The sequence below is a fragment of the Cnephaeus nilssonii genome (genome assembly GCF_951640355.1).
Source record: "Cnephaeus nilssonii genome assembly, chromosome: 10".
NCBI lineage: Eukaryota > Metazoa > Chordata > Mammalia > Chiroptera > Vespertilionidae > Cnephaeus > Cnephaeus nilssonii.
Window position 1 is genome coordinate 5,986,041 of NC_137081.1, and position 12,613 is coordinate 5,998,653.

The 12,613-nt window shown below is 44.7% G+C and overlaps 1 protein-coding gene across 1 annotated transcript in view; it reads right to left on the bottom strand.

Moving 5' to 3' along the window:
* DNAH7 (dynein axonemal heavy chain 7) overlaps nucleotides 1-12,613 on the bottom strand; it is a gene marked incomplete at both ends in the record, with an annotated part of 165,773 nt that overhangs the window by 65,623 nt on the left and 87,537 nt on the right. Inside the window, 5 exons of the mRNA XM_079783090.1 lie at nucleotides 2,520-2,850; nucleotides 3,506-3,735; nucleotides 5,283-6,155; nucleotides 9,516-9,735; nucleotides 11,369-11,495. Coding sequence (XP_079639216.1) covers nucleotides 2,520-2,850; nucleotides 3,506-3,735; nucleotides 5,283-6,155; nucleotides 9,516-9,735; nucleotides 11,369-11,495 — 1,781 coding nt within the window. The remainder of the gene's footprint in view (nucleotides 1-2,519; nucleotides 2,851-3,505; nucleotides 3,736-5,282; nucleotides 6,156-9,515; nucleotides 9,736-11,368; nucleotides 11,496-12,613) is intronic.

Genomic DNA, 12,613 nt, shown 5'->3' on the forward strand with positions numbered 1-12,613 from the left:
TTTGGCTGTCACAAAGTAAGAGTTTTGTAGCTTCTTAAAGACTATACAAATGCAAATGTTAGAAAAATACAAAAATTATAAATATCAAGATCTATAATCATCATATATAGTTAACCACTGCAAACATTTTTGTTTGCATTCTTCCATATCATTTTCTATGTATGTGTACATACTACAAACCAGTGTCTTTTAACCAATGGGATCATGGTCTACATAGCATGCATGCTGTTTTAAGAACGATTTCAATAACAATATCTGGTGAACATCCTTTCATACTGGTGAACATTTCCATCATCATTCTAATGGTTGCACAACCTTCCAATGTATGGACATGAATCACAATCCTTATACCCTGTCAAAGCTTTTTTACTATTACAATTGCCCTATTGAATAAATGACTTTATGCTCTTTATTTTTAAAGCTTTTAACACATATTGACAAACTGCTCTCCAGAGAGTATAAGGGTGCCTGTTTTACTACCTACACCCTTAGCAACATTTGTAGGCATTCTGATAGGCAAAAGAAATCTTATTTCAATCTGTGTTTCTTTAAATACATGTGAGGTAAGATCGATTTTCATATGTTTAGTGACTATTTGTATTCCCTCTTTTGTGAATCACTTCTTTATATCATTTTACTATCTGATCTTAGAGCTACTTATTTGTAAGAGCTATTTATGTGGACATATTAATCTCTTGTTTGTCATATAATTAAAATATTTTCCCCAGTGTTCCTAAACTTCTGTCCATAGCGTTTATATCAAACAAGATGCGTTGGTTTTTAGGTACTAAAATTTATAACTTTTATAAAAGCTGTACTAATTGAGAAAAATATAAGATATCCAGATTCTATACTGTATATCACAAACAATATTGCTTAGTTTTTTTCTGAGTTCTCTCACACCCAAGAAATACTAAGTCCTAGTCCATTGGGAGTTTACAAATATGACTTACATTTTCTAATATTTTACAGTAACATAACTATTTACATTTAAATTTCCATCAGTCTGAGATATAAAGTAAGGTATAAAGAAAAGCTCTAATACTCTCCCACTTATCCAACCCAGCAGTTTAGCCAAGATTCCCCCACACTACTTATTTTTTAAAAATTCATCTTTATCCTTCTTAATTGAAATGTTCCCCTTCCATATCTTAATTTTTATTATTTAACTAGGGGCCCGGTGCATGAAATTTGTGCACTGGGGAGGGGTCCCTCAGCCCAGCCTGCCCCCTGTCACATACTGGAAGCCATCAGGGAATGTCCTATGGATGGCTTAAGCCCACTCCCCATTGGGATTGGACCTAAGCCACAGTCTGGCTTCCCTTTGCTTGAGGCGACCGGGCTGATCAGGGGAAGGCACCTGCCCCATCACCCCGCTGCTGCAGCCACTGCCAGTCACCGCAGCCACCCAGGTATTTTCATCAACACAGACCCCAGTCCCTTCACCATGAAAAAATGACAACTTTCTTTAAGCATTTTCAAGATGTGCCTTTCATAGAATATGACGTTTCTTTATTTTTCTTTTTATCCTCACCTGAGGATATGTTTCCACGCTGTTAAAAATATAAGCCAAATTATTGTCTATATCACACACACAAAACAACCACTGGCAAACACTGACACAATCCAGTCGGCCCCCCATGGCCACGGATTCCACATTCGCAGATTCAACCAACTGAGGATCGTTGTTTCTATTTCCTAAACAACACAATATGAACTATTTACATACTTTATTACTTTGTCTTTGGTAAAAAGGAATCTAGAGATGATTCAATGTGTGCAGGAGGACGTGCGAAGGTTACATGCAGATACTGAGCTATCCTATTAATAAAAGCCTATGTGGTCGTCACACCCTCATGCTGTGATGCCCTCATGCCACAATGAGTGATCACCAGGAGGCTGCATGCACAGCGGGCACGTGCAGGTGGGCGGGGGCTTGACGCTGGGTGTGCAGCGCAGAGGCGGGTCCCACGGCTCCACGCAGCATGGAGGCGGGGCCCGTGGCTCCGTGCAGCGAGGCCTGTGGGTCCTGCGGCTCCACGTGGCAAATTTCGCACACCGGGCCTCTAGTTTTATATCAGGAACTTGAGCGTGCAGATTTGGGTATCAGAAGGGGGTCCTGGAACCAGGCCCCGCAGACACCGAGGCACATCTGTACTTTCTCACACCTGCTGCAGGGCACACCCCGATTACAAACGTGCCCAAATATGAAGAAGGCGCACCTTAGCATCAAAACATACGCTTGGGTCTTATGCCCCTCTCGATTACTGTGGTTGTTTTGCAAGGTTCTTAAGGTGACAGGTGTTCTAGGGTAGGTTGTGACATTGGGGAGGTTTCTTCTTTTCAAGATCATCTTAGTCATGCACGTGTATCTCTTTTTCTTCAGGTGAATTAGGGAACCCTGTGCCAACTTGACAGTGACTTTGGCTGCATTAACAGTGGGGACAGGTTGCAGCACACACCGCTAAGGGCCTCCCTGAGCTCTGAGGACGCTTCCCACAAGCGCGCGCGCGTCTTACCTGCGCGGTGAGGGTGTCCAGGGCCGCGAGCGCCGACTCCAGGATGGGCAAGGCCCCCGCCAGGTCGGCGTCACACTCGTCTTTGATGGCTTTGGATGCCATCGCCTGCTCGTTTGCCACGATCTCATCGGCTTTCACTATTTTTTCCGTTTTGGCCACTTCGACGGATTCCCGCTCGATGATCACCATCATTTCGTCCACCTCTTTGCTGGCAACTTTGAGCTGTGGGTGGAGCGCCTCCAGCTCCGACTGCATGGTGGCCACTTGAGATGCCGCGGAATCCAGCTTCTCCAGGCCCACCTCGTACCGCTTCTTCATCTTCATCACCTCGCTGAAAGCAAACACACACACCGCGCTTGGTCCCAGGCTCTGGGCCCTCCTGCAAGGAGGGAGACTAAGTGTTCTGGGCTGTCCAGGCTCGTTCAAAGCACGGCTAGAGGAGGGACCGGGAAGAGTTCCACCAGAGTCAAACCTATAAAACAGAGGGTCTGAGGGTGCTTACCAGGGGACTGGGCGTGGGGGATAAGAGGGATGGTGTTTAAAGGTACAAAAGTGTAAGGAATCGTAAAAATCCATAGCGCTCTAATGCACAGCAATAGGAAGATAGCTAATAACGTGGCATGATAATTACGTAATGCGATACATAGTGGGCCAACGGCAATCCTATTACAATATTAAACGGATCAACGTCACAAGTTTAAACTTACACAATGTTACACGTCAAATTTATCCAATAAGAAAGTGATGGTAATAGAAAGTGTGTGGCTGAGCAGTAGTCAGACAGGTTAGGCAACGCATCTGTAACAAAAGAATAAGACCCACTCCCGCCCTTAAAAAACGTTCGCGGAGTAGTCATTTCGTGATTGGACAAAACTCACTATACATGTGAAGTGAATCTCAATCACATCACAGCAATGCCATTTTTGTACACACAAATATTTTAAAACTGCTGAAGCTTACTTAGAAATATAGAAATTCCCATTTACCTTCTTTTATTTTCCAACAGCAGTTTGAAGGTGGAGATTAATTCCAGGTAAGAGGTTGGCGTCACATAGTTGTATCTCTGAAGTTCGACATAGAAGGAGGTTGATAGCTCTATAGTGGACGTGTGGAAGCTTTTGCACATGTCGATGCAGCCGTCTCGGATCTCCTCCGACATCTCAATTTCTTCTAAGAAGCGCGAGGCCACGGCCTGGAGTGCATCCTCAGGCCACGACTAAATGTAACATAAACGCTTCAGTGCTTGATCCATGCTACACTCTGAGTCTGTTACACTGTGATCCATTAGAACTTAGGGGTGTTAGGGATGCGGGGGGGGGGGGGGGGGAGGATGAGGGTGGGGATGGGTTGGGGAGATGTTTTCTGAGGAACTCCCCCAGTACTTGCATGCTTAGGGCAGGGAGGGAGCAGCGAGTGCCTGTCCTACTAGCTCTATGGTTTGTTCAGGGCCTAGAGGAATTGTTCATAACATCGCAGGAGCGAGAAAGAGGAAAGGAATGAGACTTACAGAATGTCTCTTTCTGTGCACATTCTGCTGGAATGACCTCATTTAATTCTCCCGATAGCTCTCTGAGGTAAATGTTATCTTTCCCCCTAGACTCCAGAATCATATGAACAACTACCTCCTTCATTTCTCTTATAGGTATCTCACACACAACCAGTCCATAGCCTGGTTCCTGCCTTCCCCCAAACAGTTGCAATCTTCTCCAATTAGGTAAACATCACCCCACCCACCCAGTTACTGAAGCCAGAATGCAGGAATCCTCCTTGAGGTGGAGAAAGAGAGGAAGGGGTGTTTATACCTCTGTTCCTTGCCAGCAGGAGCTGAGCTCTAGGTTTTGGGTGCTTAAACCTGCCAGGCCGTCCTTCTCCCACAGCTCCAAACTCCAGCAACACTCTTCCCTCCCTTCTATATCCAGCTGTAGTAACCACTTCCTGCTCCGGCCCACCACTGCTTGGTCACTCTACCATCCCCTCTCATTTCCTTTAACGCTGCCCACACCTCCGTGAAGAGTCTTTTCATTCACCTTTCCCCAGTGACGCCTTCCAATGTGCCCTGTTGTTTTTATTTTCCTGACAGGACCCTGACTGATACACACGTTTATCCTAAAACTTTCTATGGTATATTGAGGTTAATGACTGCATACACTAGCAATAAGATGATTTTCTATTATGATGATTTCTTGAGTTATCTATAATAATAAAAGTGTAATATGCTAATGTCATATTACAGCCAAATGGACAGCCAAATTACCTTCCGGACATCATTCCAGATGAAGCTGCTGTGGCGAGGGCTGAGGCAGAGGTGGTTAGGGGCGATCAGGCAGGCAGGTGAGCAGTTAGGGGTGATCAGGCAGGCAGGCAAGTGGTTAGGGGTGATCAGGCAGGCAGGCAGAGTGGTTAGGGGTGATCAGGCAGGCAGGCAGAGGCGGTTAGGGGCGATCAGGCAGGCAGGCAGAGTGGTTAGGGGCGATCAGGCAGGCATGCAGAGTGGTTAGGGGCGATCAGGCAGGCAGGCAGGCAGATGAGCGGTTAGGAGCTAGCAGACCCAGATTGCGAGAAGGATGTCCGACTGCCAGTTTAGGCCCAACCCTGCAGGAATTTCGTGCACCAGGCCTCTAGTAATTTCATAAAATAATATGGTATTATTGATAACAAAATTCTGTTCAAACTACATTTTCAGGGGGGAGGGGCATCTACAATAAATGTCATGACGGAGAATCAACATTTCTAGAAATCTATCAAAAATGTACATGGCAATACCTGAAACCAGTCAATGGTACAACAGTTAACAAGAGCCGGGAACTTTCTCAGACGATTCCGAAAGGCATCCCCAATGGGGCTCATGGCCAGGACGACGTGCAGCTGGTTGCGGCAGCGATCGATGAACATGTTGAACAGAGCTATGGGGCTCCCATCGGTTTGTTTGGTCTTATCCCGTTGGCGATCGAGCTGGCGCATCTTTTCGCATATCTCTTGCTTTTCGTCTAACGCAAAGAGATTTGGAACTTCCCCTGCGTTTAGCAGGTTGTTGACATCTTCTAGAAACGACTCCCTTTTAATCTGAGTGTCTGTGAACAGGAAGACACCATGCATCTCACCCTCAGCACATTTCCTCAGGATCACTTTTAGATCCTCATGCCACTCAGTGCTGCTATAGCCCTTAGTGATTTCCACCTGGAAGACGGAATAGTCAGCCATGTGGGCAGCTAATCTGGTGACAGACTGCCTCCCGCTGCCTCCCACGCCGACCAGGAGAGCGTGGCTCCGAGGCTGCTTCAGGATCCTGGAGATGCGGCTGATGTGCTCAATGGCAAACCGGAACAAGACGAGGCTCATGGTCTTCTTGCTCATGTTGTTATATTCCTCCAGGTGGGTTTCTACAATCACCCGAAGGTTGTCCACGTTTTCAACTTCTCTGTAGTTGGTGTCCTCCTTCTTGAGATCGTGGAAATCACAAAACATTAAGCTGCGTAAGTCATCTTCTTCCACTATCCCATCACCATTGAAATCCAGCCTTTGAAAGAGCACGTGAAAATTTTCACTCATGTGACTTGACAAAATTTCTTGAATGTACTCAATAAGCCAGCGTCGGTCTGCGTTGTCCAGGAGGCGATCGTAATACACCCTAAGGACCTGGATAATCATTAAAAACCAGCTTTAGGAACGGACTCTTCTATTGTGTGGGTTTTTTGTGTTTTGTTTTGTTTTGTTTTCATTTCTGTGCTAATCTCAAGTAATATAAAAAGTACTCTCAGGAAATTTGAATGGGATTTATTAAAAGCATATCTAAACAATTAGGACTAACTCATGATCATGTTTATTTTAAATATTCATTTTGATCATACATATATGAGATACCACACTGTTGCATGCAGTTTTCAATAAGTAAAGGTAATTTGGGGGGACTGAAGCAGATAGTAGAGAGGCTGTGAAGGCTAGAGAAAGAGTGTTAAGGACTAGAGAAGAAAAACAACTAGATAAGGTACGCGCCTGCCTCTGCTGGCCGCTCAGATAAGGTAGAGCTGGACACTGGCCTCTAGGGTTTTCAACCTTCTGTACCATGCATGGCCTTCCCTTCTCCATGCTAGGTAACAGTTTGAAAATTATTGGAAAATCAATAGATATTATTATTTTTTTTTACAGCACATATTCTAAAAAAGAGAAAATGTCTTCTGTGGAAAACAAGTTTGTTTTGGACATTTTAAAATATTTTTGTTGTAAGTCTTTGCAGAAGGCAATCTACTAAAATAAGCTCTGGCTATAGGCGCATGCTACGCGGCTGTAAGAAATCCTGAACCAGACTTGCTACGTGAAATAACTTTCTTCAAAGTGGTGTGCGTGTCCTTTGGCCACAGTCTGTTTTGGACTGAACTGTGTCCCCCACTAAATTCATATGTTGAAGCCCTACCCCACAACATGACTGCATTTGGAGAGGAGTCCTTTATGGTGGTAATTAAGGTTAAGAGAGGTCATCGGGCTGGGCCCTAATCCAATAGGACTGGTGTCCCTCTAGGAAGGGGAAGAGATAGCAGGGCTTCCCCCTCCCCCCCCCCACCCTCACCCCTGCCCCCCCCCCCCCCCCCCCCCCCCGCTGCCCTGCAGGCACACAGAGCAGGGCCCTGTAAGGACCCAGTGAGAAGGCAGCTATCTGCAAGTCAAAAGGAAACCCTTCGCCAGAACCTTGATCTTGGATTTCTGGCCTCCAGAACTATGAGAAAAGCAACGTGTTGTTTAAGACACTCAGTCGGTGGTATTTTGATACAGCAGCACTAGCAGACAAATACAGACAGTCCTCGGGTTACGTCAGACTCGACGTACGTCGCCTCGTGGTTACGTCGCCATCTCCCATTTATTTATATAAAAATAAAAGTTCTGTCATTTCGATGTATGTACATATGTTTTATGTTTTGTATTTATTTACCATAAGTAAAGGGCAGGAATTGTTATCTTTCTTTTAAATTTTTTTTACTGTGTCACTTCATTCCTGCTGTGTGTGTGCTCCGTGTGAGTGACGTGGGTGCTCATGGAGGTGGGTTCCAACTTATGGCGAAAATTGCGTTACTTCACCGTAGGAACAGATCTCCGATGTAACCCGAGGACACACAATGCAAATTCTTGTCCGCAAAATGCCTGACATCTGGGGGAAATCACTTCGCCTGTCTACACCAGCTTCTTCGTCTGCACAATGGAAGTAGGAATACCTGCCTGTGAGTCTCACAGATGCATGGCAACAATAAAATGACGACAGGTGTGAAAACCATAAACGTGAGAATTAAAATTATTACCGACTGCCCTGCTGTCAACCTAATGGTGTTCAAGAATAATGATCTCAGCGTTCTCACTATTGACAAGTGGATGACATAATAGTGCAAATGATATGATTGCAGCCTCCCCTATGCCAACAAGTTCAACAGCTACTTTTCTGTGGAACAAATAGTTTCCCAACACTCCTTGGATGGAGGTATGAAGACCTCGTACCATAGCCCCCAGGGTAGAGGAAGCTGAGCTAAACCCACCTCACTCATCAGACACCAGTGCCTAAGCATGAATCAGCATATCATTATCTAGATGGAACTTAGTAAGAACCTAATGCAGTGTTTCCCAAAGACTGTCAAACACCTGCAGGCACTGGGGAAAGCAGTGAATAAATAAAGCTGCTGCTCTCCTAAAACTTCTATTCCAGCAGAGACCATCAGTAAGCAAAACTAGAGATGGTATCAGGTGACATTCAGCTATGAAGAACAAAGCAAGATGAGAAAGAACTCTAGAGGGGGTGGGGATGGTCCAAGGCGAGGCTCTCCGGTCATGGATATTTGAGGAGGTCAGTGGGGAGGCCTTGTGGAGAACGGGGCTCAGAGTGTTCTAGGAAGAAGGACTACCAAGAGCAGAGTTCCGGAGGGGGAGAGTGCTAGATGATTCCCAGAGTGCCACGTGGCCGTGACCAAGCGCTGCCACAGGCCGTGCACGCCTTCAGGGAGGCCGATGACACCCGCCTCTCGCCTCGCTCCCTCCCCACCTTGCAGCATTATTTATGTTCCCCAGTGACCTCCCAGACTTACAGCCTGTGTCCCCGCCCCAGAGCGTGGACCCCACTCGGGCACTAAGTGGCCCGCAGTGGAGTGAAGCCAGAATCTGCCGATCACACGTTCCCCAAGAGTCACCTACAGGGACCTCGCTGTGGCCGGAACTTCCAAGCGGAATGGACCTTCTCTTGGGCATAAAGTGGAAGGTGTGAGGGTTTAGGAATTCAGACTGTAGACTAGAAAGCCTACAGAAACAGAATTTTAAAAGCCCCTCTGAAATCTCTGTCTCTGTAGCACATCGTTTTAACATAGCAGAGCATCCCAGTTTTCCAGATTTTTTAACTACATCCTTAAAATTAAAGTAACCATATTATTTACATATTAAAATGGAAAAACACTCTTCCTCCAACATTCTCATAGCCTTTGCCTATTTTAAAAAGATTGAGCTATTGTTTTTGATGAGTTCTTTTTTGTATTCTCTCTCTTTCACTATTTCTTCTTCCCTCCCTACACAAATTTTTACAAGAAAATGTTCACCCGCATTCCTCTTCCCGAAGAGAAGGAAAGTATATTTGTATATGGTTTCTATGCTCTCCAAACTGGTTTGCTTTACAGTTCTCTCGGCAGCTAGTCAAATGATGAGTAAATAATGTAAAGAAATACATTCACTTCGTATAAAAACAGACCAAAAAGTGTTCCTCCTCAAAATTATTTGAAGTCAAACTAACAAAGATTAAGTCACCCAGCTCAACAGGAATGCCTAGCAAGGAGAGACAACCCATTTTAAATAGCATTAAATATATTCCTGTTACACATTTTAAAAATCATCTTGATGATTGCCCTTCGTAATGACAAACAGCACATTGCATTTCAGCAACATAAACTGCTGAGTATTCGTCTTGCCTGGGGGTTGGCATGAGGAAGGTCTTTGTTTTCTGCGTGATCAGATTTCAATAACATGGACACTCACCTCGTGAACCCAAAGACGTTTAATGGCCTCTTTGGTCTCTGTGGTTTCGGGTCTGGACAAACAAATGCCCTGAATGACGCGGGAGAAGTCCCGCAGGTTGAACAGGTAGTGCGACTTGGCTGGGGTAGGCAAGAGGTTCTTCATCGCCTCTTTGTACAGAATCATCGTGCCGTTGACAATCTGTGAGGTCAAAGTCAGAAAATCCTCTGGAAATTTATAACTTAAAAAGGATTAAAAGAAGAGGGAAACAAGTCAGCAAATATAGAACTCTGATACATAAACATTTTGCATGCCTAACAAAATTTTTATTCTGACTAAATCAATTGGTTTAGTTTATTGAATTACCATTTCTAATAACAATGATAGAATTTTTACTTCTTTCAAAGTTACTTTCCATTCATTATTTTTATGTTCAAAGGAACTCCATTAGCAGCAGAACCACCTTAACGGACTTTAAATCTCTTAAATAAGGGAACGTAATAGCAACCAAGGAGCCCAGGTGATGTAACTCAAGTCCAGGATCCACTAGGCCCGTGGTCGGCAAACTCATTAGTCAACAGAGCCAAATATCAACGATTGAAATTTCTTTTGAGAGCCAAATTTTTTAAACTTAAAACTTCTTCTAACGCCACTTCTTCAAAATAGACTCGCCCAGGCCGTGGTATTTTGTGGAAGAGCCACACTCATGGGGCCAAAGAGCCGCATGTGGCTCGTGAGCTGCATTTTGCCGACCACGGCACTAGGCAAATGAGTTCTGCCCTTTTTCATACCCTGCATTCTCAACTGCTTACACACAGAATCCACGGAAAACACGGGGGAAACAGTATTTTCAAAGAGAGGAAAGGAAAATAAAAATATATAAAGAAAAGAAAGGAGAGTTAAAAAGCAAGCTAAATAGAGAGTTAAATAGGATAAAAACGGGAGGGGGGCAAAGGGCATGATGGGGTGGAAAGGACATGGGGGATAATGATCATTTGGAAAAACTGTATTTATCCTCCGCCTGGACAAGGACCAGCTGTCGTCCTCCATCCTCCTGGCGAGGACAGGGAATGGCACTTCCCGAGACTGGACCCCAGGGACCCCAGACGTGCGCTGCTCAGGGGGCGGGCGAGGCTCTGCGCAGCTGCGAGGAGCACCTTCCCCAGGTGCAGGTCCCACGCTGCACACCCACTGGGACAGGGACACCCGGGGAACACACGAGTTCTCCTAGAGGCATCCCAGTCACAGGATAGACCCCACACGCCTTCCCATTGCTAATCGCACCGGGGGGGGGGGGGGGGAATTCAAAATATTCCCACATGAACATGTTAAACAGCAGAATGCAAAATTTGTACAAATTTTTATTTTTACTTGTTACTATTTTTATATTTTTTCATTGATTTCAGAGAGGAAGGGAGAGGGAGAGAGAGAGAAACATGGATTGGCTGCCTCCTGCACGCCCCCTACTGGGGATCGAGCCAGAAACCTGGGTATGTGCCCTTACTGGGAATCGAACTGTGACCTCCTGGTTCACAGGTTGATACTCAATCACTGAGCCATGCCGGCCGGGTTATATGGATTTTTAGGCTAAAATCCAAAGCTTCAGACACACACACACACACACACACACACACACACACACATACACACACACACGGAAAAAATAAAGCTACTCTGGCTCCTTTTCGGATGCTCCCATAACCTGGAGAGGGGCCCAGTGGGGGGTGGGGGAGGGAGCAATGGTACTCATTATCTTTTCCTCTTCTAGGGATGCTTTTGTGGAAAAATTTAAGGAGCGCCACTTATATTGGTAAATTTTCAAAAGATTTTATGCCGCCTTAATGAAAAAGACAAACCCGCTGTAAATTACTCACCAGATTTTTAAGTGCCAGTTTAAGATTCTAGAGAAGATTGTGTACATGGACTTGTCACTGAACTCATTGATTGTTATAACATTGAAATGCCGCGTGTATCGAGGAGTCACTGGATTTCGACCACCACCTGTACATTGAAGAGGTAACTCTTAACCATGTTGCTAATACATACCAGAGTATTTTTCTCTAATATCTTAGAGCATCAAATAACTCGAAAGATGGACAAATTTATGGCACACTGAGAAGTTAAGAATAATCAGTTGTTTGGATAACTCTGACCTCAAAAAGGTATCCCCCTCAAACACAAAATTTTGTTTTCTAGTTGAATGATCTGAATGAGTTCAACTACTTAGACAAAATCTGGGGTCAGATCTATGTCACCAACAGAGCCATTGCCACCTTCTCCAGGACTTATGGTCCAAAGCAGTAAATGGCGAACATCCTCATTACAATAAAATGTGAAGATGCAATGTTATGCAATGTTGATATAAAGCAAGGCTGAATGACCAAGCGTAGGGTCCTTCCCAGCTGTCTGAGATGCAGCACAGCCTCAGCAGGTGGCCGATTCTCTTCCCACATCTTCGGTGCATCTCCCTAAGGATCCTGCATGTGGCTACTTCACTGGCTACTCACACTTTTTTGAAACTTGGGGATTGTCTCACTTTCATGAAATAATGATGACACTTTTCAAATATGAAGCTATAATAACTGACTTAGAGTGTAACACATCATTTTCCAAAATTGATATTATCATTTTTAAATATATAGACACATTGCAATTGTGTTTTAAAGGAATTCTGTCATGAAATCTTTGGTTAAAAAAAGGTGATTTTTAAAGTGTATAATATCTCTAATATATATTTTGCATAAAATTAACTCGGTTCATGTTTTATGTTTGTTTAGGATGGTAAATCTATATTTTATTCTTGTCACTGAATTATACATACAGCGCTGCCTCTGAAAATGTGAGGAATATGTGTCAGCGTGTTAGTCCATAGACCAAAGCGGTTGTGCGTGTCCGGGGATTAGCGGCTCTTAAGGAACCGATTTCCCTGGCAGGTTTAGGAAGATGATGACAGGGTTGCAGAAGGAAAGGCGAGAGGTCATATCCCCAGCTCCGTCTCCTACCCTTCCTCCTAGAGAACACGCAGGAATGGGGGTGTTTTTAGAACTTGGGTTCGCAGAGGAAAAGCTGCCTCGGGGATCCAGCCGGATTTCCTGTCCAGTCCCTGCAGAGGCCGGGAG